We start from the raw sequence: 26,970 nt of genomic DNA on the forward strand, positions 1-26,970 counted from the left end.
TGTGACAACTTTAGCTGAACTGACACCTGAAATAACAAATGAGAAAATCCTTCATTTCATGTCCATGACATCAATATGTTAAGAGTGAAATGTGTAACTTACATGAGAGAAGAGTGAAGAGATTGATGAATATTATCAGCATCTTGTCTGTGTTTGTGAAGCTGTTTGAGTTTAGTGAAGACATGAAGACAATTTGATTCTCATATAGAGATTTTGAGGAAGAGAAACTCTGAAAGAAGGAAGTTCATTTAAATTCAGCCAATCAGCTTCACTTCCTGCTAGAGAGCAAAAGAGTTTCATCAGTCTGCCTGCAAACATCAATCTTCAAATAAATGTTATGTAAAATCAAAACGGACAAATATGTCATCATCGTCTGAGACAACGTTGTGATAAAATCTCTCTAGACCTCCGTTTAGGGGCTGCTGTAGAAACATGGCAGTGCAAAATGGCGACTTCCATGTAAGAGGAGCAGCAGTGTATCAAGATAAAACAGCTTCTAAGGTAATAAAAACATAACCATTCATTATGTAAGGTCTTTATACACCACTGATAATATAGTTATGTATAGCGAGTTTGAACTGACCTCACGCCGGGGTGCATGCTGGGGCGCCGGTGCCATTTTGGAAGGACCATACGCTATTTTGATCTGTACTGAAGTTTGGTTGGTTTGCACAAAGCGGTGTTAAGTAAGGATATACAGTATTTTAAGGAAAATAGGGAGAAAGAAGAAGTGAGGTGCTTATCACGGCACACTGAATACTGTTTCCAATGGATAATATTTAGATAAAATAAAGACATTAAATGGCATCGAGCCAGGCGATTTGCCCGCCAAAGAATGGCTGAAAGAGACCCTGAAAACTTAATTCTCTTACACTGTAAAAAAAATCTGTAGTTTTTACGGAGAAATGCTGGGTTACCAGAACAATTCTGTAAAAAATACAACGTAAAACCATAAAAAAAAACAACCACAGTTGTATGCATTACAGTGAACTTTTGTAAATTTTACAAATCTTACCTGTATACAGAATTTCTTTGATTACTTAACTGTTTAGAAACTCTTATTTTTTAATGGTAAAATGCAGATGTGATTGCCAGATAACCGCCCTAAAAATATATGAACATGTAAACAACTTTTTGTATTTCATTAACTAATATAATTTTATCCATATTTTAATATATGCAGAAAACCACTATAATCCAGGTGATTGAATAGACAGCTGCACAAAGAAACAAAGTTTGTTGTGAAATTATTACAAACTGTTTTCTAATTACTTGCAAACAACTTTAAAAGAGACAATGCACATACACAAAGATTGTATCATACAAACAAATACAAAACAACATCAGGGTAAGTTATTAAATAACTCAGTGTCTACATGAGTCCATTTTACAGAGTTAAAAAGTGACACTTAAATAATGACATGATGAATGAACATTAATGATGAAATAGAGAGTAGTCAAAACACAAGTACAACTGAACTACAGACAAAATCTTAGATGAACATTAACTGTATAAATATAACATATAAACACATTCAATCGCTCAAGATCTCAAGATAGGAGAATTAAACACAAACATCATTAAAATCTACACTTATTACAAACCAGTTTGACTTTATTTGGTTTGTTTGAAGTCACCATTATGGAGATCATTGTTTCCTTAAATGTAGCACTTGGCTCGTAGGTGTTTGGGTTAAGCTTTCCCTGACTGTTAAAATAATGTGTCAATACACATAAGCTATGGTCTAAGAAGCTGAAATACATAAAAACCAAGTGATGTTGGTAGATTTTTTATGATGGTCTAGTTGTCTTAAAGTTTACCAAACAGGTGATCTCAAAACAACTGTAAACATGAACATTAAGTTTTTTCCTCTTCCCCATACAAATTTTTCTTGTGGGACGATGTTACAGAGTGGCAATGCATTTAGACAATTAGACTTACAAACAGTAAAAATAATGTCAGGTGATGCTATGAATAATAAAATCAGTCTAGACATCAAGAATCAGCATACAAATCACAACAATGGTGACCCAAAATATGAAAGCTGCATGCCGCAATGCATGCTGGGTATTACAATAGTACAAACTTATCTAGCATGCATTGCACTCAATTTGAATTAGTTTTTTGATGGTCACCACTATTGAGATTTGTAGGTTGAATCTTGATATGAATATGAAGTGTTCCAAAACCATTACTTTACAAAACTCTTTCTAGCCCAACAGCTATGTTGGCAGAAGACCACATACACCAGACATTAAACCAATTTCTCACTTACTATATCTACCTGTCACTCACAACTTTCATGTGGATAAATCAAACCACTTAACAGTAAAGAAATGTTGGAGACTTGTTTTTACAACCATCATCATTAAGTGCTCTGTGTAAACCACTAACACAATTGACAAAAAGGAATTAAGTAGCCATTAAGGCTCAAGACCCCAACCAAAACAACCACTGATCACCATAATCTTGACTTCAAACACAACATTTTTGATAAATCATCATCTAACCCTCTGTTATTTCTCAATAATAGATTATGTAAATGTATGACAGAAATTAAGTCAAACTGGTTTGTAATAAGTGTAGATGTTAATGGTGTTTGTGTTTAATTCTCCTATCTTGAGATCTTGTCTCATTTTGTCTGTAGTTCAGTTGTACTTGTGTTTTGACTGCTCTCTATTTCATCATGAATGTTCATTCATCATGTCACTATTTAAGTGTCACTTTTTAACTCTGTAAAATGGACTCATAGACACTGAGCGATTTAAAAACTTACCCTGATGTTGTTTTGTATTTGTTTGTATGATACAATCTTTGTGTATGTCCACTGTCACTTTTCAAGTTGTTGGCAAATAATTAGAAAACAATTTGTAATAATTTCACAACAAACTTTGTTTCTTTGTGCAGCTGTCTTATAGTGGTTTTCTGCATATATTAAAATATGAATAAAATTATATTAATTAATGAAATACAAAAAGTTGTTTGCATGTTCATGTATTTTTGGGGCGGTTTTCTGGCAATCACATCTGCATTTTACCATTAAAAAATAAGAGTTTCTAAACAGTTAATAAATCAAAGAAATTCTGTATACAGGTAAGATTTGTAAAATTTACAAAAGTTCACTGTAATGCATACAACTGTGGTGTTGTTATTTTTACGGTTTTAAGTTGTATTTTTTACAGAATTGTTCTGGCAACCACAGCTGCCAGTATTTCACCGTAAAAACTACGGATTTTTTTTTTACAGTGCAGCATAAGATACCATGGCGACGAACACCGATTAAAGCCGCGCTACTTTCATGGTACCTAAAACCCAGGGTTGGCGCAAACTAATCTTAAACTTACCTGGCTATCCACTTAAACCAGCTTCATGGTATAGGCCCCAGTGCCATTGTTTGTCTCAGGATGCACACCTGTATTGTTTTTGTAAGGTTTATTTGTAAAAATTACTTCCCAGATAGCAATTTTGTTCCGGCCCACACAACCAGTTTTCCTTGGCCTACATACAACGAAGAATGACGGCCCTACAGTGGCCCAGTTCTGGATTACAGACAATAGCCCATAACCGGCCCAGACTTGGGCCAGAACAGGCCCTGATGGCAGCCCTCACTTAGCCCCTAGGAAGCCCTCATGCAGAGGTGGGTAATCCATGTGCCATGAGTAAAAGTCCTCTCCAGTATTTTGTTCCAATCACCTGGATTTGCTAATTAGCACAGTTTTTCCGCAGTAGGTGACCTCCTGGCTCGCTGGTGTTTAAAACCCTCAACGAAGCCTTCAAGGCAGCACTGCCTGGAAGGCACTCCACGCCCCCGAGCGTTTCAGCCAATCACAGCACTGGTGCAAGATATCGAGCCTTCCGCCAGCTTCTGGCAGTTTGAGCTCACCATTGGTCAGGTGAGTAGTGCAGATATGGTAAGATAGGAATGTGACTGTATTTGGATTCAGCTCGAAATGATTCAAGCGTTTGAGGGACGTGTTTCCGTGTTTTCACCTGTCTGTGGCACTACTGTGTTTTTCGTGCAAGTTTCACATATTGATTACTCAATTTTTTTTTTTTAAACCCTTGTTTAGTGATGGCGAAGTGAAGCTTTCTTGAAGCAGTGAAGCTTTCAACCCAATTGTATCGGAAAAAGGTTCATTACTCGAAGCTTTTCAAATCAGAGCTCAATGAGGACCTCTGCTGGTGAAAGTGCTGTTTCACAACATGTTCCACAACCAAACAACGTATTAATTTAATTATAAAAAGCAAAACTTAATGGATTGACAAATTAAGGATAGATTCAAAAATAAATGTAACAATATATTAAATACATGACCGCAGTATGTTCCATTTCATGCGAATGGTACTCCGAACAAAAATAACAAATTAAGGATAGACCTTGTCTCAAAAGTATAAAGTGTGAACCAATTAAAAAATATATCATGGTATTAAGTGGTGCAGAAAAGGCTTTTTAATACTATATTTATATATATATATATATATATATATATATATATATATAATATATATATATATATATATATATATATCTCAAACTCACTATACAGTAATCGATTCCGTGTAATGCAATACTCCAATACAACCCAAGAGGGCACGCCGCGCATCGCACAATTTTAAATCTTTGAATCAGATAACGAAGCAGTCACTTTGGTGTTATGTGAAACGAAGCTTCGGACGTCATTGGTCACGTGATTTTGCCAAAACGAATCAAGCTTCGATACAAAGCTTCAATGAAAATCGGTTCGTTTTTTTGACACACGCTTCGGAGCTTGTGTCACTGGTAACATCACTACCCTTGTTGCTTGGGGTTGGCATTAGATTTGTGGTTTTTGTCTGATTTTTAAACTATTTTCACGTGAGGATAACGTTGGGTTTGGCATAAATGCGGATGTCATTTTAAGCATTGGTTTATATTTTTGTTAGAAATTTAAACTGTTTTCGCTTGGGGTTAGAGTTGAGTTAGGATGTCATTTTATGTAACAGAAAGTAGTTTTACAATTGGAAAACAATTGAGTAACCAATACTTGAAACTGGTTTGAAAAAGAAAGTCGTGCCACGAAACCGTGGGAACACATCTCTTAAACACTCAAAACAATCAGAGCTGAATATAAACACTATCACATTCCTATCTTACGATATCTGCACTACTCACCTGACCAACGGTGAGCTCAAACTGCCAGAAGCTGGTGGAAGGCTGGATATCTAGCACCAGTGCTGTGATTGACTGAAACGCTCGGGGCACGGGGATTGCATTTTAGGCAGCGCTGCTTTGGAGGCTTCGTTGAGGGCTTAAAACACCAAAAAACAGAGCTCCCCTACTGCTGAAAAACTAATTAGCAAATCCAGGTGATTGGAACAAAATACTGGAGAGGACTTTTACTCATGGCACATGCACTCTAAAAAAAAATCTGTAAAAAAACGGACAAAGTACTGTGTAAATATGAAGGAATTTTCCGTATTTATGTTTTACAGGCATTTGTCTGTTTTTTTTTTTTTTTTTTAATAAGATGTTGCATTATGGGTACAATAGCCCCTGCTGCAATCTTTCACTTTTGCCTCTCTATCACCATCTCTGTTTGAAACCTAAAATCACAACTTGCTTGCAGAGTTATTTTCTAAATATGGATGATGTTTAACTTCTAAACAAATGCTGTCAGAACAAGATACAAATGCTCAACTATTCCAGCATCCACACCTGTGATTTAGTAGACAAATCTTCTTTCTGATATGACGTGTAAGTCAAATGGATATTTACCACAACATTTATCACTTTGTTGTTTTGAAGCTTTGTTGTTGATTGTCACCATTGTTGCGTTTCATAGGCAGATTGAAGTGTCCCTAAAGGCTACGGAAAATGTTCTGTAGGTGAAAGTGAACAGTACAGCACGTGTGACACAGCAAGGAGGCGGTTTGGCAACAGCTGATCTGTGACTGGAGAGTGCATGGTAGGAGGTGGAGTAGATTCCGGAAGTGATCCGGAAATGGAGGATGAAATGTTTGAAGGGGATGATGGCGGGAATGGAAATAATGAATGGAGTGTTGTAGAAAAACGGAAAAGAAAGAAAAATAGCGCATCTGAAAGCGATAGTGATAATGGACCTCGTCTGACAAGAAAAAGGAAAGAGGAGTATAAGGTAGTAATGAAATTTGTAAACGGATCTTTCAGTGTTGTTAACCCGCTGAAGTTATCCAAAACAATAAAGGAAGTGATAGGACTGGTTGAAAGTGTTAAGAAGTTAAAGGGGACATATTATGAGATTTTTTTTAAGATGTAAACTAAGTCTAAAATAGGTCTGAGCAAAAGTGTGCCGTTTTGGGTGTGTCATTTAAAATGCAAATGAGCGGATGAAGTGCAACCACTGATCACAATGATGGTGGTTTGTTGCAATTAAAACTCAATTGTGCTGTGAAATATTTTATCTCTCTCTTTCTCTCCATACTAAATGGTTGTGCTGTGGTTGGATAGTGCAGATAAAGTGGGCGGTATTACCTTATTCTGACATCACAATAAGGGCCAAATTACAATGACCTATTTTTCACATGCTTGCAGAAAATGGTTTACCAAAACTAAGTTATTGGGTTGATCTTTTTAACATTTTCTAGGTTGATAGAAGCACTGGGGACACAATTATAGCACTTAAACATGGAAAAAGTCAGATTTTCATAATATGTCCCCTTTAAGAGATGGTAGATTGCTTATATATTGTAAAGATAGGGTGCAACAAAAAAGGGCTATAGGAGTTAAGTCAATCATGGATCAAAATGTAATTTGTTCAATACAGGAGGAAAAGAAATGGGTTAAAGGAGTAATAACAGGGATCCCTACAGAGGTAACAGTGGAAAAGATTAAAAAAGGTCTTACTGGAGCTAAAGTGATTGATGTAAAAAGGCTAAAATGTAATCGAAACAATGAAAGGGGAGACAGCCTCTCCGTAATGATTCATTTTGATGAGGAAAGACTGCCAAATAAAGTCATGTTGGGATATATGAGTTTCTCAGTAAGGCTTTTTGTACCCCCACCTTTGAGATGTTATAAATGCCAAAAGTTCGGGCATGTAGCGGCGGTATGCAGAGGCAAACAGAGGTGTGCGAGATGCGGTGGAGAGCATGAATATGGAAAATGTGGGCAAGAAATTAACCCCAAATGTTGTAACTGTGGAGGGGATCACAGTGCGGGGTATGGAGGGTGCAAGGTGAGGAAACATGCGGCTCAAGTACAGAGTGTCAGGATTCAGGAGGGATTGTCATACTCTGAGGTAGAGGTCTGCGCGGGACACAATTTTCAGTCCCGCTCCCGCCCGCACCCGCAATGTTCAGTCCCACTCCCGCCCGCTCCCGCAAAGATTTTTAATTTTTAGTCCCGCTCCCACCCGCATCTGTGATATTTTGTCCCGCTCCCGCCCGCAAATGCCCGCAGGCAGGATGGATGGGTGTCGGTCTCAGGAAAGGTCTTAAAAAATGTGCGTGCACATATAATTCCTTACCAATACATGGTAACAGGCTTAGATGGCTAATCGGACAAGGAGGTTGAAGGTTGCTGTCATAGGCTGCCTGCAGTCACAGCAGCCCGACCACTTTATGCCCAAATTGATTGTGTCCTGAGTCCCGACCACTTATTGGAAGAATTTTTGCATTCGAGTCCATTAACTTAACATCTAAAGTGAATGGAAAACGAAGGACGCACTAAATTTCTACTTCTTTTCAAAGCGTTCGCCTGTAAATACGAGTTTTGTTTCAGAGGCGTCTATTTTTGAGTGCGCTTGCCGCTCATCAAGATTTAAAATAAACTTGGCAACTTGATGCGAACGGTCTCTAAAAAGAAAAGGAACAAATCGTAATTTTTTAAGTCATAGATGTAACAATGAATCGTCTGTGAATCGCCATAAATAGTCTATTGCAAGAGTATCAAAAATCTATTTGATGCAAAACTCATCAGTTTATTGGAAAATAAAGTAAGTTTTTGGACACAAAGTATGCGTATCTTACGACGTTATTTACTTATATACATGAATAACATGATATAATTACTAATAAAAAATTTTAAAAGATTTGATAAAGCTTTGATCAATCTTGCTTATGTATTATAGGGGTTTGCAAACTTTTTCAACCCAACAGGTAATCTGAAGACCCACCATTTAAAAAATAGAAACAAACACATTTATTTCCTTTCAGTAGTTTTTGAATAAGTTTAATTGAATAAAATTTTAAAAAGTTCTGAATTTATATATAAATTTCATAGTGTGGCCAATTAAAATACACTTGGCGAATAGAGCAATAAAATACAGCGTCTTTTAAAAATAAGCTGCTGTCAAAGCAAGTGTAATTGCAGCATTTACACGCTCCTCTGCTCTGATCTCTTTTTCCAAATTGTTATTTAAAGTCAGAATGTAAAAATAACATCGACACTTTACTTACGTTCTTACAAAGATGTGTTGGATTTAGGGATATGCAGGTGAGGATTTTTTTCACCTTCTGAATGTATTAAACACACCGCATATTTTAAACGAAAATATATTTGGCAAAGACGTTTAAAATCCTACCCAGTAGGCTACATTTGATATTTATCGTTAGATTATTAAATATTTCCATTTCTTAATAAAATAAATTTGTTAAATGTTTGTTCATTATTATTCATATATCAGGGGCGGAGTAGGACCAAAAAATCTACCGGGAAATTTCGTATACCACCGGCCCTCTGTGGTAAAAAAAAAAGGTCTTGTATTTGTAGTAAAACGGTAATACAAATCGCAATCAATCTGCAAAAAAAAAACATTTTCATAATAATAATAAAATCATCAAATCATGGATAATTTCCCTAAATGAGTAACTTTACAAAATGATATGTTTAAAAGACGGAGATGCGCACCTGTCAATCAGCTATTACATAACAGAGCGAGACCAGAGATGAACGTGCTAACTGGAGTAATATGGAATACTTTCTTTACATCTTTGAAAAACTGTAAGAATTTTTCCTTTAAATATCATTTTTGTCATATAAAGTTTTGAGAGATAATGTTTTTTCCACTGTGATTGCTCATTTATTTTAACGTGTTTACCTCGCGCATTTACCTCAGAGTTTATTTCAGTTATTTTGCTGTTTTTCCGGTAATAATAATACAATTTACATGCCAATCCTACTTCCTTGTCTTTTATTCATTTCATTATGCTGTTATATTAAGTTATGTGGATATTTAGTGCCATATAAGACGTTAATTGCCGTTATATACTCTCGACTAATATTCAAATCATATGCGGAATAATGTGTGCATCTTTGAATAACTGTAAGAATACAGTTAATCCTTAAAAATAATTTTTGTCAAAATTTTGAGAAATAATAATGTTGTGAGGATATTGCCATATTGCAGTTGAATACTCTCGTTTATAATATGAATTATATTCACATCAAGCCGCCAGACGGGGTTGCTATAACTCGCAATGTATAACTATTATCAGAGCGACCCTTGCAGCCTCAAAATCAACACCAATAAAATAGTAGGCTTACAATGACAAACGTACTTATATTAAACAGTTTGTTTTATTAATAAAACGAATTCAACGGAAGCTATCTGCGTTATAACGAATAAATGAAAGACATAATTTTCCATTACTACGAATGCTTAGTATTTTTTATTTTTTATTTATTTTTTTGTTAAAACAGAACAACAATAAATTAGTAAAATGACTCGCTTATTAAACAGAACGTTTAACAAAAACTAATAGACAGAAAACATTTACCCATCTTTTAACATAAATAAATCTAAAGTTTTGTAATGTTAACTTATTTTTAATTTGCGGGAGTGCAGCGTATCATCCCTCCCGCCCGCACCCGCCAGTGCATCTCTATCATCCCGCCCGCTCCCGCAATGACCATTCAAAATTTGTCCCGCGCCGCACTGTTTTGCATCGGGACCCGCGGGTCCCGCGGGACTCCCGCGGGAGTGCAGGCCTCTACTCTGAGGCTATTAAAAAAGTAGGACAGAATTTGGAACCAGGAGACAAAAGTAAAGAAAGCATGCAACGAAAGACAGAAATGGCAATGGAAAGTACAAAAGAGAAAGTTGGGATTAAGGATAATGTTGCATTTGTTACTTTTATGGCTGAAGTAGTTAATTGTTCGGCACAAACTGAAAGTCGGACAGAAAGAATTAAAATTATAATCAAAGCAGCAGAAAAGTACCTAGAGATCGAAGGTATTTCAGTGGATATGATTAACGAGAAATTAAAGATGCAAACAACATACACTCAACCAGGATGTGGTGCTATATAATGGTGTTGTTAATACTTCAGTGGAATGCTAGAAGTTTAATAGCTAATGGCCAAGAGTTTAAAAAGTTCATCTCTGATTTAGAAAATAAACCTGATATAATATGTGTACAAGAAACCTGGCTCAAACCTCAATTAAATTTTATATTACAAGGGTATGGGGTAATTAGGAAAGATAGGAAACAAGGTAATGGAGGTGGGGTAGCTACGTTTGTAAAGGATGGTGTGGGATACAGGAATGTTGAAGAGAATTTAGATAAAGAGGTGGTAATGATGGAAGTTTGGGAAGGGAACCACAGTACTAAAGTTATAAATTTTTATAATCCATGTGAAAAGTTAAGTAAGGAAGTATTGGAGAGTATAAGAGGTAATATAAATCAGAAAGTAATATGGTGTGGTGATTTCAATGCTCATAATACTTTGTGGGGGAGTATTAAGACAGATTTCAATGGGCAGATTGTTGAAGACATGTTAGATTGGGGACGGTTAGTGTGTGTTAATAATGGATGTTGTACAAGAATAGATGTATCTCATGGACGTAGGTCAGTTTTAGATATTACCCTAATGTCAGAAAATCTAGCAAGAATATGTGAATGGAATGTAAATAAACAAAGTACAATGGGAAGTGACCATTATCCTATATGGTGTAAATTTGGTATGGACATTACCCAAACTTTGCTGGACAGGGTACCAAGATGGAAATTTAAGGCAGCTAACTGGGAACTATTTACAGAATTGTGTCATAATAGGATGTGTGAAATGATTTTAGGTAATAATGGCGTTGAAGAGTTAAATAAGGAAATAAGTGAAGTCTTAAGAACTACGGCAGAGGAAGCAATAGGGAAAAAAAAGAAAACCTTAAATAGTAAGAAAGCAGTACCATGGTGGAATGAAGAATGTAGTAAAGCAGTAAGGGAAAGAAATAAAGCGATGAAGAAAGCCAGAAAATCTATTTTGTTTAGTGAGTACATTAACTTTAAGAAAGCACAAGCAGTAGTAAGGAGAGAAGTAAGAAAAGCTAAAAGAAATTACTGGAGAGAGTTTTGCAATAGAATAGGGGAGGATATTGAAATCAATGAAATTTGGAATATGATAAGGAAGATGGGAGGGATTCAGAAAAACAGCAATGTACCAGTTTTAGTAAATAATGGAAAAATAGCAATAAAGGATAGTGATAAAGCAGAGATGTTAGTGGAAACTTTTGTTAAGGTGCACAGTAATGAAAATATGTCAGAGAATATGAGGAGGTATAGAGAACAGAAAGTTAGGGAGAATTCTCACATATATGTTAAGAAGAAGTCATCAGGAAGTTTGGTAGATACAGAGTTTAATCTATATGAGTTAAAGAGAGCACTTGTGGGGGTCAAGCGTACTTCTCCAGGCAAGGACGACATATGTTATGAGATGATAACGCATTTATCTGATTTATGCTTAAATATGATTCTAAGACTTTTTAACAAAATATGGGAAACTGGGAATTTACCTGCAGATTGGAAACATGGGGTGGTAATACCAATAGCCAAACCAGGAAAAGACCACTCTCAGCCAATTAATTATAGACCTATTGCGCTGACGTCAAATTTATGTAAAGTTATGGAACGGATGGTTATGAACAGATTGACCTATGTAACTGAAAGTAGGAATGTTTTCTCTGCATGTCAAAGTGGATTTAGAAAAGGGAGAAATACGATGGATTCAATATTATGTTTGGAAACTGAAATTCGAAAAGCTCAAGTTAATAAAGAAGTGTTAGTGGGAGTGTTTTTTGATGTAGAAAAAGCCTATGATATGCTGTGGAAAGAGGGGCTCTTAATGAAACTGGAAAGCTTGGGAATTGACGGAAGAATGTATAACTGGATTATGGGTTTTTTATTTGGAAGAACGATTCAAGTACGGGTAGGAACTGCTTTTTCTCAGATTCTTCCAATTGAGAATGGAACTCCCCAGGGAAGTGTGAGCAGTCCTATTCTTTTTAATTTAATGATTAATGACATTTACCATAATGTAGATTCTGGAATTGGAAGGTCTTTGTATGCTGATGACGGAGCACTATGGAAAAGGGGGCGAAATGTTTCGTTTGTAGAAAATAAAATGCAAAAAGCAGTGAATGAGGTGGAAGAATGGGCAAATAACTGGGGTTTCCGATTTTCTGTGGCAAAAACACAAGTGGTTTGTTTTTCGAAAAAGAAGAATAGTCCAAGATTGAATATTAAAATGTATGGGTATAAGCTGGAACAAGTAAATGTTATAAGGTTTTTGGGTTTGTGGATGGATTCTAAATTAAATTTTAGAATTCACATTCAGAAATTGATAGATAAATGCAAAAAAGGAATAAATGTGTTAAGGTGCTTGTCAGGAGCTGATTGGGGGGCAACGTGTCAGTCATTAAAAAGAATTTACTATGCTGTGGTTAGGTCAAACATTGATTATGGATGTTTAGTATACAGTTCTGCGAACAAAACAATACTTAAAAAGATTGAGGTTGTTCAAAATCAAGCTTTGCGAATATGTTGTGGTGCATTTAGATCATCCCCGATAGTTTCACTACAAGTTGAAATGGGAGAACTGCCTATAAAAATGCGTAGGCTCCAGCTGAGACAAAGGTATTTGTACGGTGTAAAGGGACATCAGGAAAATCATCCAGTTAGAGCACTTTTGAAAGATTGTTGGGAGTATGAATATAAAGAAATAACTAGTTTCGGTTGGGTGGTAAGGAAAGAGATAAACAATTTGGAGTTGAAAGATCATGTAATAGCTCCTTCTGTTGCTATACCAGCAATTCCCCCTTGGTTGTTTCAAATGCCTTCAATAGATTTACAAATTCACAAAATATTGGAAAATTTGGAGATGAGCTTACTAACTGAGCTGGTAGTTCAACAGTATATTACACAAGAGTATTATGCTGTACTACAGGTATTCACTGATGGCTCTAAGGATCCAGAGTCTGAAAGAACGGCAGCAGCAGTATATATTCCTGCTTTTAAGACAAACATTGCAAAAAGACTATCAGATCAAGTGTCAGTTTTTACTACCGAACTTTTAGCTATTATAATAGCTCTACAGTGGATTGAAGAAGTCCAACCAGAAAGAACTGTGATATGTAGTGACTCAATGGCTGCTCTCACTAGTCAAAAAGTGGAAAATCAGAATCAAGGCAAGACTTAATATTTGAAATATTACAAAGTCTGTTTAGAATCAGGCAGTTAAGGATGGAGGTACCCCAGATAGCATGCAAACCATTGAAACAATGTTAAAAAATTGCATTGAATCAACATCAGGCCTGCACCCTCCATCAACACTGAAAAAACATTGAAATCTCAACAAATCGCCACCACCGCGATCAGTGGTCGCCCCAGTTGGGTCCCTGACTCTGGGTATTCAAGTTAAATCTTTCTTTTCTTCTACCCGTTTGTATAGTAACATATGTGCATCGGAAATGAACGATGTGTTTCAAAGTTAGGTTGAAACAGATTGCTTTCTTTGAAGATGTCAAGATGATATAAAATTAAGCTGCTTTACATGATTATGTTGATCTATTTTTGGCTATTATAATTGTTCTGGTTTGTAAATCCACTGTGACAAGATAAGCAGAAAAGCTGCTGGCACATTCAGATATCATTACTCATCCTACAAATCTCAACAATGGTGACAATCATCAAACAAATTCATATAAAACGATCAACTGCAATGCATGCTGGGAATTATAAATTAGTTTAGTACTACGATGATACCCAGCATGCATTGCAGCATGAAGCTTTCTTTTGTTGATCGTTACCATTGATGAGATTCATAGACCGATTCATGATGTCAGAGATAGATGCAGTAGTTTAACTTTTTGAATGTGTTTTTATAATCCTCAAAATAACAGACCTGCCACTGTTTCCAACTAGTACCATAACAATAACTTTTGCAAAACTTTAGCAGTATTTCATTAATATAATTTAGAGATGTCTACAAGAATTAAACTACTTGATAACATTAGATTTTTGTTTTCTTTGCAATAGCAGATGTACTTTAAAACACTGCTTCAATAGCCAAAGAAAACTTGACATTAAAACACAAGAGTAAAGGGCCCAACTAAAGCAAACACTGATCACGACAATGGCGATTTGTTGAAATTTCAATACCCTTCCAACACTAATGGAGGGTGCAAACCTGATATTGACTCAACGGTATCAACACCGACAAATCAACGATCCCCAACACTGCTTCAATGGTTGCATGCCATCTGGGACATTTCCTTTGGGTGCCTGCTCATGTGGGTGTGGATGGTAATGAAGTAGTAGATTTGCTAGCAAAGAAAGCTTTAGATCATGCACAAATAGATATTAAGGTAGCTTTGAGTAAAACAGAATTCAAGAGCGTGATTTCGTTTGAAGTAAATAAGAAATGGCAAAAGATGTGGAATAATGAAACTAAAGGAAGACATCTCTTTCAGATACAGGAGAATGTTGGAAATGGGAGGAAGTGGTATGGAAATAGAAAGAAGGATGTCATTATCTCAAGACTAAGAATTGGACATACAGCATTAAACTATAGTCTATTTAAAATAGGTAAACATGAATCGGGAGAATGTGACAAGTGTGGAGAATTAGAAACAGTAATACATATTATTAAGGAGTGTTCTGCATATGAAAGGGAGAGATTTCAATTAATACAAGAATTACGATGTATGGGAGTTGAACATTTTTCTTTAAAAGTATTGTTAGGAAATGAGGGTAGGCAATCAAGAATTCAAGAAGTGTTATTTAAATATTTGAAAAACATAGGAATAATAAACAGAATTTAGGTTTTAAATAATTTTATTTTTTTTTTTTTTTTTTTTTTGCATTTCTTTCTTCCAAATCTATGCTCACTCCACACTCCAGATCAGTAGGTGGCGGTAATGCACCTTTTTCGTTGGTTTGCCAAACCGCCATAAAACACCAGAAGAAGAAGAAGAAGAAGAAAATGTTCTGTAAATTTATGGACAGTGTTCTATAAATCTACAGGATGTTTAGTTTTTGAATAAACGGAAATTCTGTAAACTTGCCCTGCAAGTAAGCCTACGATGGCCCTTTATGGGCCCACTTAGGGCTAGTCTAAGGGCAGCCCTCACTTAGCCCCCAGAAAGCCCTCATACAGAAAAATCCCCAGAGTTAAATGAACACTGCTGGATGTATATATTGTCCCAGTCTTACAGAGTGTTAAAAAGCAGTGGCGGCTGGTGCTAAAAAAAATTTGGGGGGCGCAAACACACTAAAAATCAAACTTTTACTGTAGTAATGCAGTACTCTTAATAGCCATTTATCAGGTGATGAGTATCATTAGCATTTAATGCTGAAAATGTTACAGTTGAAATCAAACGCACGAAATAAATGTACTATGAATCTGTTATTAACTAATATCAAGGTAATCATTCACACGCACGCACGCACGCACGCACGCACACACACACACACACACACACACACACACACACACAGAGCAACGAGAGAGAGAGAGAGAGAGAGAGAGAGAGGTTGCGATAGACATTTTCAATCTCCGTCATTTTTTTTGAAAAACAGCGTTGTAAAGAGTCCTTTGCAGTCATTTATTATCCGTCATTTCATGTTTTAATTATTTTCATTTTCGTTCACATGTCCATTTCTAATCATAAACTTACAAGACGAGCATACAAGTCAAATGTGTTTATTCATTTGTTTAGAGAACAGATAAACGGAGACCGTGCATCACTTTACCATCACACGAAGCAGATGAATTAATGTTTTTTTTTCTCACAGTGACAGCGGAGGCAATAAAACACGGAGCTTTATGCTGAACAGGCAAATATGAACAAATCAAATAACAAAATACTACTGCGATTAAAATATCAATAAACATGTAAAAATCTGAATTGAACTAAACTCATCTGAAACCATCTTATGTAATAAACGCATGAAGGCAGATTAATGCAGACTCTTGTCATTAGATTTTGTATCTTTACCTTAGACAGGCGTCTTGTTGCAGCGTTTACCTGACCTGTAGTGTTTAACTTCAGCAGCCATGCGCAGACCAATCAGTGTATGACATCAAAATATCGCGAGAATATCTAGAAACCAGGGCGTCATTTGAGCAACACACTCTCACACATGAGTTGTATGGGCATCTGCCAAAATGGCGCTCATATTTTTCTTTATCCTGCTTAAATTTCCTCCGTCAAAGACTTTTCGTTTAACGCGACCGAATACACACAAAAAGAGACACTAAAGTTGCCTAATCACAGGCTCGTATGTTTCTTTTTGCTTTTATAGCAATAGCACAAGCCCATTTTTCCCTCACAACAGGGAGTACATACAGTCCATCATCAGCTCAATATGCACGGTTCGTGAAGTTTCCTTAAAAACAGTGGTTTTCTCGTGGGTGCTTTTTAAAGCTCCAGTGTGTACTTTTTTTAGTTAATTCTTAGCAAAAACCCATGTTTACTTCCAAAAGTATGTGCTCATTCATGTGTAATTACTTCCACCCCACTAATCAAAGTATTCTCGTAAGTGTAGAATCTGCTATTTAAAATACATACGATCGAGTCGCTCTCTGGCTGAATCCATGTTGTACCTCCATCTTTGAAATACATTCGCCGACGAGGGACATTCCTGAAATTCAAGCTCCGCCTTTCGCGCTTTCAGACTACACTCAAGCTGGCCGCGAGCTGAAGCCTACGGAGGTTGCATGTGTAGCCGGTATACGTCATCAAGACAGTCTTATTTCAGAATATTAACAATTATAAAGCTGACATTTATTCTTAGTTAATTGTAAATTGATGTAATATGCTTATGACTTGCGAATGTAATGCTCAGTTAATTTAAATAAACCAGGCTTGATGACGTATGCAGCCCGGATATGCGACCTGCGTTAGACTGAATCCTTCGGCCGCACGCCGTGATAAACCTGCGATCTAATGCTTTGAAAGCCTGTTGAAGAACTATTCTCGAGGACATTAAAACAAGTCGCCAAGGAAGCGAAACAGGGATTTTAAACGACAACGCGACAGGAAAAACATCAAGACCAAAGTCAATATTGGAGTTAGTTTTCCAAGATGGGGCTCATTGGACTCAAGTTACTTTCTATCTTCACCACAGGTAATTCAGCATATTCGTTTACATCTATACAGTTTATGTTGTAAACTTGAAGTTTTATAGTTCCTTGGCTAACTATAGCATGGGTATGCGTAACACTTGTTAGTGTAAACATGCATGTGGTTTAATGTCTTGGAACAGCCACACGCCGTCTCTCCGCACATTTATGTAATCTGAGGTACTGAGATAAATGTTTTTCATATTTTCTGACCTCTAGCACAAACACACGGTGACAGCGCTATTTTTAGCCTTTCATTGATAAAAGCGTCTGATCTGCGCGTCTTTCGTTTCATTTTACAAGCGTGTGAGAGTTGAGCGATCTTATTACCAATATCAGAGAAAGCTCTTACATATACACGGACATGTAACGTTTACTTAAACATAAGCATTGGACTCTCACATATTAGTTCGCGTCCATTTAAACCCGTCATTACTCTAGCTCATGAGTAAATGACAGGAGAGGAACTGGTCCACAGACCATCTCCTCAGTAATCTGAAGAGAAGCGGTCGAAAATGGACAAAAAGAGACGGATTTAAACACCAAGTGTAAACGTAATGTGTCTCTCTCGTCCACTTGTGATCTGATCGACGAAAACACATTTAAATACCAAGTGTAACAGCCCCTGTGATATTTTTCCTCGCGTGGATGAAAAAGGAGTGTCTAAGCTACGTTTATGATTGCTTTTTGTAACTTATGTGATTTTAAGCGGACATATCATGACAATCAGACTTTTTACATGTTTAACATAAATCTGTGTGCTTTGACGGATCACAGGCAAAGGACAATGCAAATCGTTCATTTTTTTTTCATTGCTTTTGCTTTAGCTACTGGAAGCCATGTTAACCTTGGCATGACAGGGCCACCGTACTAGTTAAAACGCGTTCCGAATGGGGGGGGCTAGAAACTAATAATCAGTTGGTTGTCATATAGAGCTTTACCGCTAGATGGGAGTAGATCCTACACAGTGGGGCTTTAAACTCTACAACACTGTACAACAACAAAACTAACAACAAAGTTGACCAAGCCACGAAATATAGCCTACCGGATTATATGAGCAGCACTCGCTCTCATTATGTCCACGCAACACAAGCTCAAACGCGCCACAAAAGTTCATGTCGTGCACGTCTATCACGCATTCAGACTTTAAAACAGCAAACAGGGAAAAAATAAAACTCAAGAAGACTTACATAATATCCAGCTAGCCAACTCCGTTTGCCATGAGAAGTGGTGGAGAACACAGACTGCCATACTCCGTTGGTCGATCTGATACAAGCTTCTTAATCCTTTATTTATTCATCAATTAAATACCTTGTAAAGGGTGATTTTGTAAGGATAAAAGCATATTTTCCTTCATCTCAAGATATTTCACTTGCTTTCACTGATCTGTACTGTAGCTATCAGTTAACACAGCAATCTCCAACGCGGTTATGAGACTCTTCGAACCATCCAATCACAGGAGGTAAAAAACATTAAAAGCAATATTAATTTGCTTTCAACATAAGTGGGAGTGTTTGGGGGGCACAGTCCTGCGCCCCAGGGCGGATCCGAAACCAGCCACTTAGAGCTCAGCCTCAGGTCACATGTTTTACCCTTTTTCCTGACCTACATAGACACTCATTAGGGGGTGTGCCCCAGACACACAAACATGACACACACACAACGAACTCAGTTTTGATTTTTAATTGTTTTAAAAAAATTATAACATGACTAACAGTGAAATAGTACAACTAAATGAATTTATTTTGTATTAATTTGCATTATATATTTAACTTTTTGGTAACATGTTAAAGTAGCTTTCCTCTCTGGCCAGCTTTAAGGGGGCGGCGCCCCAGCGCCCCCTAGTGACCAGCCGACACTGTTAAAAAGTAACAATGAAGCAGAATTAAAAGCTCTGTTATCCTCTTTCTCAACATCTCTGTCTGAAACCTAAAATTGCATTTCACATCTTACTTGTAGAGTCATTTCCTTAACTTATGTTAAAGGGGACATTCCAGAAGACGTTTTTAAGATATTAAATACATCTTTGATGTCCCTTGAGTACATATGTGAAGTTTTAGCTCAAAATACCATAAAGGTAATTTATTGTGGCATGTTAAAATAGGCACTTTATGGGGCTGAGCAAAAATGCACCGTTTTTGTGTGTATCCCTTTAAATCCAAACGAGCTGCTCAGGTGGGCGGAGTCTCAAGCGCTGGCGCTGTAGACAGAGCATCGACGGAGATTCTCTCACGAAAGAAGTTAGTGAGCGATGTTAAGCATTATATATTTGAACATGTTTAAAAAGTCAATTATCTGTTTTATGCGTACTAAATACATGTTTATCAGCAGATGGGGAACATTGTGGAATAAAAATAAAGACTTTTAGGTCTCATGCTGCCCTTGTTTTAAACAGGCACAATGATTTTTCAGCATACACGTCCACAAACACTCAGAAGTTTACTTTTTGACCAAACCACACGAGCACATTTAAATGATCTGTAATAAAACAACACGTTTAGTGCTTAAACTTTAGAGAAACAGATCAAATGACATGTTTAAGTTTATTGTGTACACATATTGAACACATTCGCGTTTCTGTCAGTCTCTCATCTATTTTGTAACTCCTCATTCATTTGAAACTTCAGAGAAACATTAAACAACATATTTACTTGTTGTGTATGATAGTGAATACGCGTTGTTCACTCACTCTGTCTCGTGCAGTGCATTAATCCTCGTGTTCATTTATATAAACTTCAGAGAAACATATTAAACAACATAACTTACTTGAAAGCTAACCGTCGTGTTGCTCTCTCTCTCGATCGTTCGCTCACTCACTCGCTCTCTCTCTTGCACTAAGGTAACGTTAATCCTTTAGAACGTTAATTCAATCTTTAGAAAGATTATTAAAACTACAAGTTATAAGATTGTAGGCTCCTGTTTGTATTTGAGGGAATACAAACGCGTCGTGCTGTCAGTCATACTTTCTCTCTGTCACTCTCACTCGAGGTAGCGTCATGGTTGGATAGCGCAGTTGAAGGGGCGGTATCATTATATTAAGATCCCTTGCCTACGTCATGCGGGGAGCGAAATCCGCATGACCTATTTATTTACATGCTTGCAGAGAGAGCCTTACCAAAACAAAGTTACAGGGTTGCTATTTTTCATGTTTTCTGGTTTGGTAGAAGCACTGGGGACCCGATTATAGCACTTAAACATGGAAAAAGTCTGATTTTCATGGAATGTCCCCTTTAAGATGTTGGCTGTTTCATTTAAAGTCACCATTATTGTGATCAGTGGTTGTTTTAGTTGGACTTTGACTTTTGACGGTTGGCTTGTAAGTGTTTTCTGGCTACTGTTTTTTTACAGAATGCAGAATTTAACAATATACTTATATATAATTATATAATTATACTTAAATTTGGCTGTTTTTTAACAGCAATTTTTTACAGTGTAGTACAGAGAGAAAGAGCGAGAGAGAAAATAATTCACAGCACAATAGAGTTTCAATTTCAACAAACCACCATCATTGTGATCAGTGTTTGCACTTCATCCGCTCATTTGCATTTTAAATGACACACTTTTGCTCAGACCCTAGATTAAGATTAAGTTTACATCTTAAAAAAATCTCATAATATGTCCCCTTTAACTATACATTTATTTCTTTTAGGTTGTATTAATCTTAAATAATTAATCTTGTGAACAACTAATTAATCTTGTGTAGAAATAAATTTCAGAGACACTAAACTGAAACTCATTACAGCTCTTTCAATGATTAAATATTATGACAACAACTTTATACACAAACAGAAATATATACAGTGTTTGTTTATCATTGAATGTGTTTTAGTTTGACTGTATAGTAATAAACTCTTCTTGAGTTTGACTCTTTAATTATTTTACTATCAATCTGATTATCACTGAATGGTGAGTTTGTAAACATTCATAAAGAAACAAGACATCATTTACTCTCAGATTGTCATAAATGTGTTCATGTTCTTCATTCTGTTTATATGAAAGCAGAAGTGACTGTGAACAGTGAGGAGGTTTTTGTCATGATGTCAATCACTGTGATACGAACTCATCAACCGAGTTGTCATGTGTCTGACAGTAATACACAGCTGAATCTCTCACATCTACATTATTGATGATCAAACTATAATCTGATTTAGATGAAGATGTTGATGTGAATTTAGGAGCAGAGAATCCAGATCCATAACCAGGTGAGCTCCAGCCATGATAAATGTATAAGACAAACTGAGGAACTCCTCCTGAAATCTGTTTATACCATCTAGCACTGTTTTCAACAGATCCCAGATTACAGTTGATTGTGACTTTATTTCCTTTATTCACCGTGAGCTCTGATGGTTGGGTCAGTACAGTCACTCCACTCACACATGATGAATAAAAACACATTTAATGATACACAATAACTCACATCTGTTTCTGATGATATTAAATGTTCATCTGATGTATCTTACATGATGGTGTGATGATGAAGATGATGAAGATGATCAGCATGATGTCAGTGTGTGATGTGATGAGAGAGATGAGAGAGGAGCTATAAGACACTGAGGAGGATGAAGAGGGAGGAGCTTCACCAAACATCATCATCATCATAATTCAACATCATGTTAAGAATCAGTGAATGAGAGACTATCACACTAGTTCATATATAAACTCTTCAATCTGAGATTATTAAATACTGTAAAAATAAATTAATATTTATGATGACCATTAACCCACTTTGAGTAATCTCACTCTCTTATTTATCCCTTTTTTATGTTTATTATTTATTATTTCTTAGAGAGATTTTAAATTTGTTTTTGTTGTCTGTTATCAGTTTTTGTCATTCACTTTATGGCATTTTTTCATTTATTTATTAATATATTTCTTTAATACTTCAGTCAAACCTGAAAATAAAAGTCTGCTTGAGTGAACATCCACTGAAGAGATAAACAGATAAAATAAAGAGATGTGATGATTTACATAGAGCTGAAGTAAATGAATGTTATAACAGCAGATGTTTCCTGTGTGTCACTACAGAAGTTTCTGTCCTGAAGAAAATCTTCACACATCACTGAATCTGATTGAAGTGAAAGATCTCATATATCTCAAACTGAAGACACGCTTGATCTGAGAAACTCACAGGTGAGAAGAGTGAAGAAAGTGAAGAATATTCTGATCATCTTGTGATTTGTTTTGTGTAAAGATGAGCAGATGATGTTGAATAATGCTGAAATGATCAGACAGAGAAACTTTAAGAGACTCAAGAGATCTGGAGGGAGGAGCTAAAAACACAAAACACTATAAGACCCAAACACATCATCACAATGTACTGTAGACACATGAGATTCAAGATGTGATGAAGATTTGACTTAAACAAGATCCTTTATATGAAATGTTCAATAAAAGTATTAAAACAATTAAATCATTACAATCTTTAACTTACTATAATAAGATACTAACAAACATTAAAGATGCTGATATTTTAGTCACAGAAATCTTTCTGTCTTTGTCTTACACATATCACAAGTTCTTTTTTTAATATTATACTTTACATAAGGACTGACATGTTATTTAATTTATTTAAGTTTTCATAGTAAATTATTTCCTAGTAATCAAAGTCACCACTTCCTGTCAGCTTCATATCAGTTTGACAACAGCGACTCATATTGGTCAGAAGTTATAATTGCATTGTGATTTTCTTCAAACCATCACAGTGATGTTCACACATATTTTACTTTATTTCATTGTTGACTTTTAACCCTGATTATATTTTTTAACTTTAAAATCATTTCAGTCATGATCTGCTGTAATACATTAGAATTCATTGTGAGCAGTGACAGATTATGCATTTATAAACTGTAATATTGTCTTGTTATTTTGATAAAGATTTCCACTGGTTATTTATCAGTATGATTAAAATGAAAATGTCATTTGGTTCATTGGTTCATTATTTACATTTGTTGTAAACTTTATATTTATGTTACTTTCCATAAGTAATGACAGTAAAGACATTTCTAATTTTCTTTGGAGTAAAAGTGTGACAACTAGCCCCGGTCTTCCTTGTATATAAACTGCTGTGATGTTGTAATGCTGTAGATGGCAGTAATGCACCACTGAAGTCCATTAGTAACGGGAAGTAAAAGAAGACTTTTACTTTGTAAAAAGCATCGTTGTTTTGGCAACACAGAAAATCTGTTAATGTAAAACTGACTCGTGCATCAGGCAGTCACTTTAAACACATAATCGCAAATCGTGCTTTTGTCTTAATAGGTTTTTATATAACTGTAAACAATGATGTCATGTTTATATGAATATGATTTCTTTGTAAAATTAAACAGCTATTAATGCAGATAAAGTAAAGGATTGTGACTTTTTCTTTTTCCTTTAGTTCCATCTGTTTAATTTTTACTAAACAACTTTATTGTCACACTCTTCCCCCTTTTGAGTGGAGGGATGAAAACTGGATGTTTACCTTCAAATCAGTATATATATATATATATATATATATATATATATATATATATATATATATATATATATATATATATATATATATATATATATATATATATTGGTCTAGAAGCCTAATCTTGTTTTTTCTTTTTTAAAGAAGACACTTTAAATGTTTTCACTCTTGTAAAAATCTAAAAAATACAATTATATATTTTATATTAAAAATCTATAAGAAAATTTTTTTCACACCAAATATGCTAAAAAAATAAGCCATAAGTTTCAACTAGTGATAAAAACGGAGGTTTTGTATGACACTTTTAGTAGATTTACCAACAACAGCCACTAGGTGTCAATAGTTTGCTGCATACTCTCGTCACAAATTGATAAATTACTGTCACTGCATTACTATTAGTTTAAAACAGTTTTGCAATATGAACACTGCATTCCTATAGCTTTCCATTGATGTTTAGTTTGTCAAGATTTTTGAAGCTTTATAATGGTATATTACTGTTATAATATATCATTATAATTAATATGCTTTTCTGTGTAGGGGGTCAGTGACATTTAACAAAATGACTGTCACTACACAATTGCTATTATCAAATGGCTTTTAAATATGAAGACTCAATTTTTAGAGTTTTCCAATGTTATATAGTTTGTCATGATTTTTTATGTTTAGAATAGGACATTAGTGTCAAAGATATGTAATAACAAATAGGGCCCACCTGTGGGTCAGTGACATTTCTCAAAATCACTGTTCACTACGTCATTCTTTTTGCAAAGCAGGTGTAAAATATAAAAACTACACTCTTCCAATTCACGGGCAACAGCTCTGGTGGACATTCCTCCAGTCAGCATGTCAATTGCACGCTTCCTCAAAACTTGCGACATCTGTGGCATTGTGCTTTGTGATAAAACTGTATATTTTAGAGGCCTTTTATTGTGGCCAGCCTAAGGCTCACCTGTAAACTAATCATGCTGTCTAATCAGCAAGTCTTGCTCAATTTGAAAGGATTGTTGTCTTTGAATTAGCAGTAATTGAAAATGAAGATTGTTTCCACATTGATTATCTTTACTGCTTCGTTTCTGAGTTCTTGAGAGAGATGTGCATATGTTCACACTGTATGTACGTGTACAAGATGCGGAATTGCGAGCACAGATGTGATGGAAAATGTTTTGTCAGCATTTTCTTTTAAAAAATGCATAAGAATATTTAAACTTTAATTCAATATAATGTGTGTGATATTATACAGTATAAGGAAAAATAGGCACTCTGAGAGCAACAATAAAATCAGACATGTTAGTTTTGTATCTTTATCCTTGTATTTGAAGAGCATCACGTCATGTGCAACATTCTTACATTCTGTTAGTTTGTGACGTTGATTCATTCATGAATGTCACAGTAAATACATTCACTTAACAGAAGTTTATTCATTCAACAGTCAATGCCCATTTTATTAAATCATACATTAGATTTTGCTCTTTAAATTATTGGCCCCAAAATCTTCTTCCCTTTTATGTGACACACAGTACTGCTGAGAGTAGATCCATGATCTGTATGTGTTTGTCTCATCTCCTCAGATTTCAGTTCATCAGCCGTCCCAAGAAAATGAAAGGAGAGCATTTCAAGAAGTCATCAGATCACCAGACTAATAAATGAATGGAGACCATTAGACTAATCCTCAAAACACAGATGATCTGGATTTAAGATGCTCATGATTTCTATGCTATGAAGTGTTTCATCTTCTCCAAATAACTATAAGAATACTGTAAGAATGAGGTGTGTTTATGTGAGATCATTTCTATGGGAATAGGATTAAATATTTCATTCTGAACCTTTAAACATTTTATTTAGTCCTGCATCTTTCTGTAATGCCTTGTAATAGTGGGTGTTCACACATACAGCGATTAATAGACGGGTCATTGTCCAGGTCGTTGTTTTAACGTTCTTAACTACCGTGTCTCACAGAAGACGAATCACATCCAGTGTCTTCAATCCTACTGGTAGTCGCTACGCTGTGTCGCCGCTCATTTGCATAAAGTTCAACTTTTCTCAACTTTGTTGCATCACTGGACACACCTACAACGCATTGCTGATGGTCACTGTGGCCAGGTAAAGCTAAGTACACACCAAGCCAATGGTCAGCTGTCTGACATAGTTTTATTGGTGTGGTTATAGGGGTCCGATTATTCTGATTGGCTGTTCGACTTAGCCAATCAGTGCACAAGAAGAAAAATGAAAGGGATGAGGGATCTCATTTTTATTTTTGCATATCTCATCTGTGGGCTGACAACGGCTGACAACGACAACTTGCAACTTACCAGACATTACAGTCATGACAAATCCATCTGTTATGAGCGTCGCTTTGTTTATGTATTTTTTATAAGCTCACTCACTAGCTCTTCTGGTTTCCCATTTTGAGTAATGAATACCAACTAAATTCACATACTACTTGGTCAACCGTCAGCTTGGTGTGTCAGGGCATCTCTGGAGACACAGCCAAAGTGAGCCGACCCGACAGTCCGCCGGCTTAGTACCTAACTAAATCTGTGGTATCTGGTAATAGTTGAGTCAGGTCGGTAGACATCAGGGCCATCATATGATTGGTTGGCAAGGCACACGTGATCCAAAGGCTCATCTCTATTGGATAACAACCACCTTAATGAGTACAACTGCAACAACTTGTGTCAATGCATATCGCTGTATGTGTGAATGGCCCTTAGGAGTAACTGCAGCGTGCAAAACCAGAAGGGTGTGATAAAAGCCAAGCCATAAAAACTAAATAAAACCAGTACGTCTGATAAACATCTGATCCATTTTGAGTCAGTTTTGTAGTTAAATTGTCTTTTTAAAAACATTGTCTTTCTCCAGGCTAGTAGATACTGAGTGCGGTCAAGATTTCCTTCATAGGAATGGATTCTGGTTGTGTTGGTCTGGATCGGCAAGCGTGGATGATGTTGAAAGGGGTAGCAGCAGATTTCCAGGGATTTCACGTGGGGCTTTTGTAGACTGGATGAATGTACTGAGCAGGGAGGTGGCTTGTTGATATAAAAAAAGCTTTTGGTTCATTTAGTTTGTTTCCACTGTATTGACACAAAGTTTTATTGGTTTCAAATAAAAACAGAGCACAAGAAGCAAAAACAAAAAAATGAAACACAAAATATCACTCACA

The 26,970-nt window shown here is 35.9% G+C and overlaps 1 long non-coding RNA gene and 1 gene segment (V, D, J or C); one reads left to right on the plus strand and one right to left on the minus strand.

Moving 5' to 3' along the window:
* LOC141350978 (Ig kappa chain V-VI region J539-like) overlaps positions 1 to 21,966 on the minus strand; it is a 48,956-nt gene extending 26,990 nt beyond the window's left edge. Inside the window, 1 exon segment of the V gene segment in view lies at positions 21,817 to 21,966. Within this exon segment, the coding sequence occupies positions 21,817 to 21,955 (139 nt within the window).
* LOC129429410 (uncharacterized) lies at positions 408 to 23,678 on the plus strand. The gene is made up of 3 exons (XR_012359112.1): positions 408 to 501; positions 21,837 to 21,979; positions 22,382 to 23,678. It is a non-coding gene; the product is annotated as an uncharacterized lncRNA (long non-coding RNA).
* Positions 23,679 to 26,970: the final 3,292 nt, after the last annotated feature.

The sequence above is a fragment of the Misgurnus anguillicaudatus genome, chromosome 19, assembly GCF_027580225.2.
Source record: "Misgurnus anguillicaudatus chromosome 19, ASM2758022v2, whole genome shotgun sequence".
NCBI lineage: Eukaryota > Metazoa > Chordata > Actinopteri > Cypriniformes > Cobitidae > Misgurnus > Misgurnus anguillicaudatus.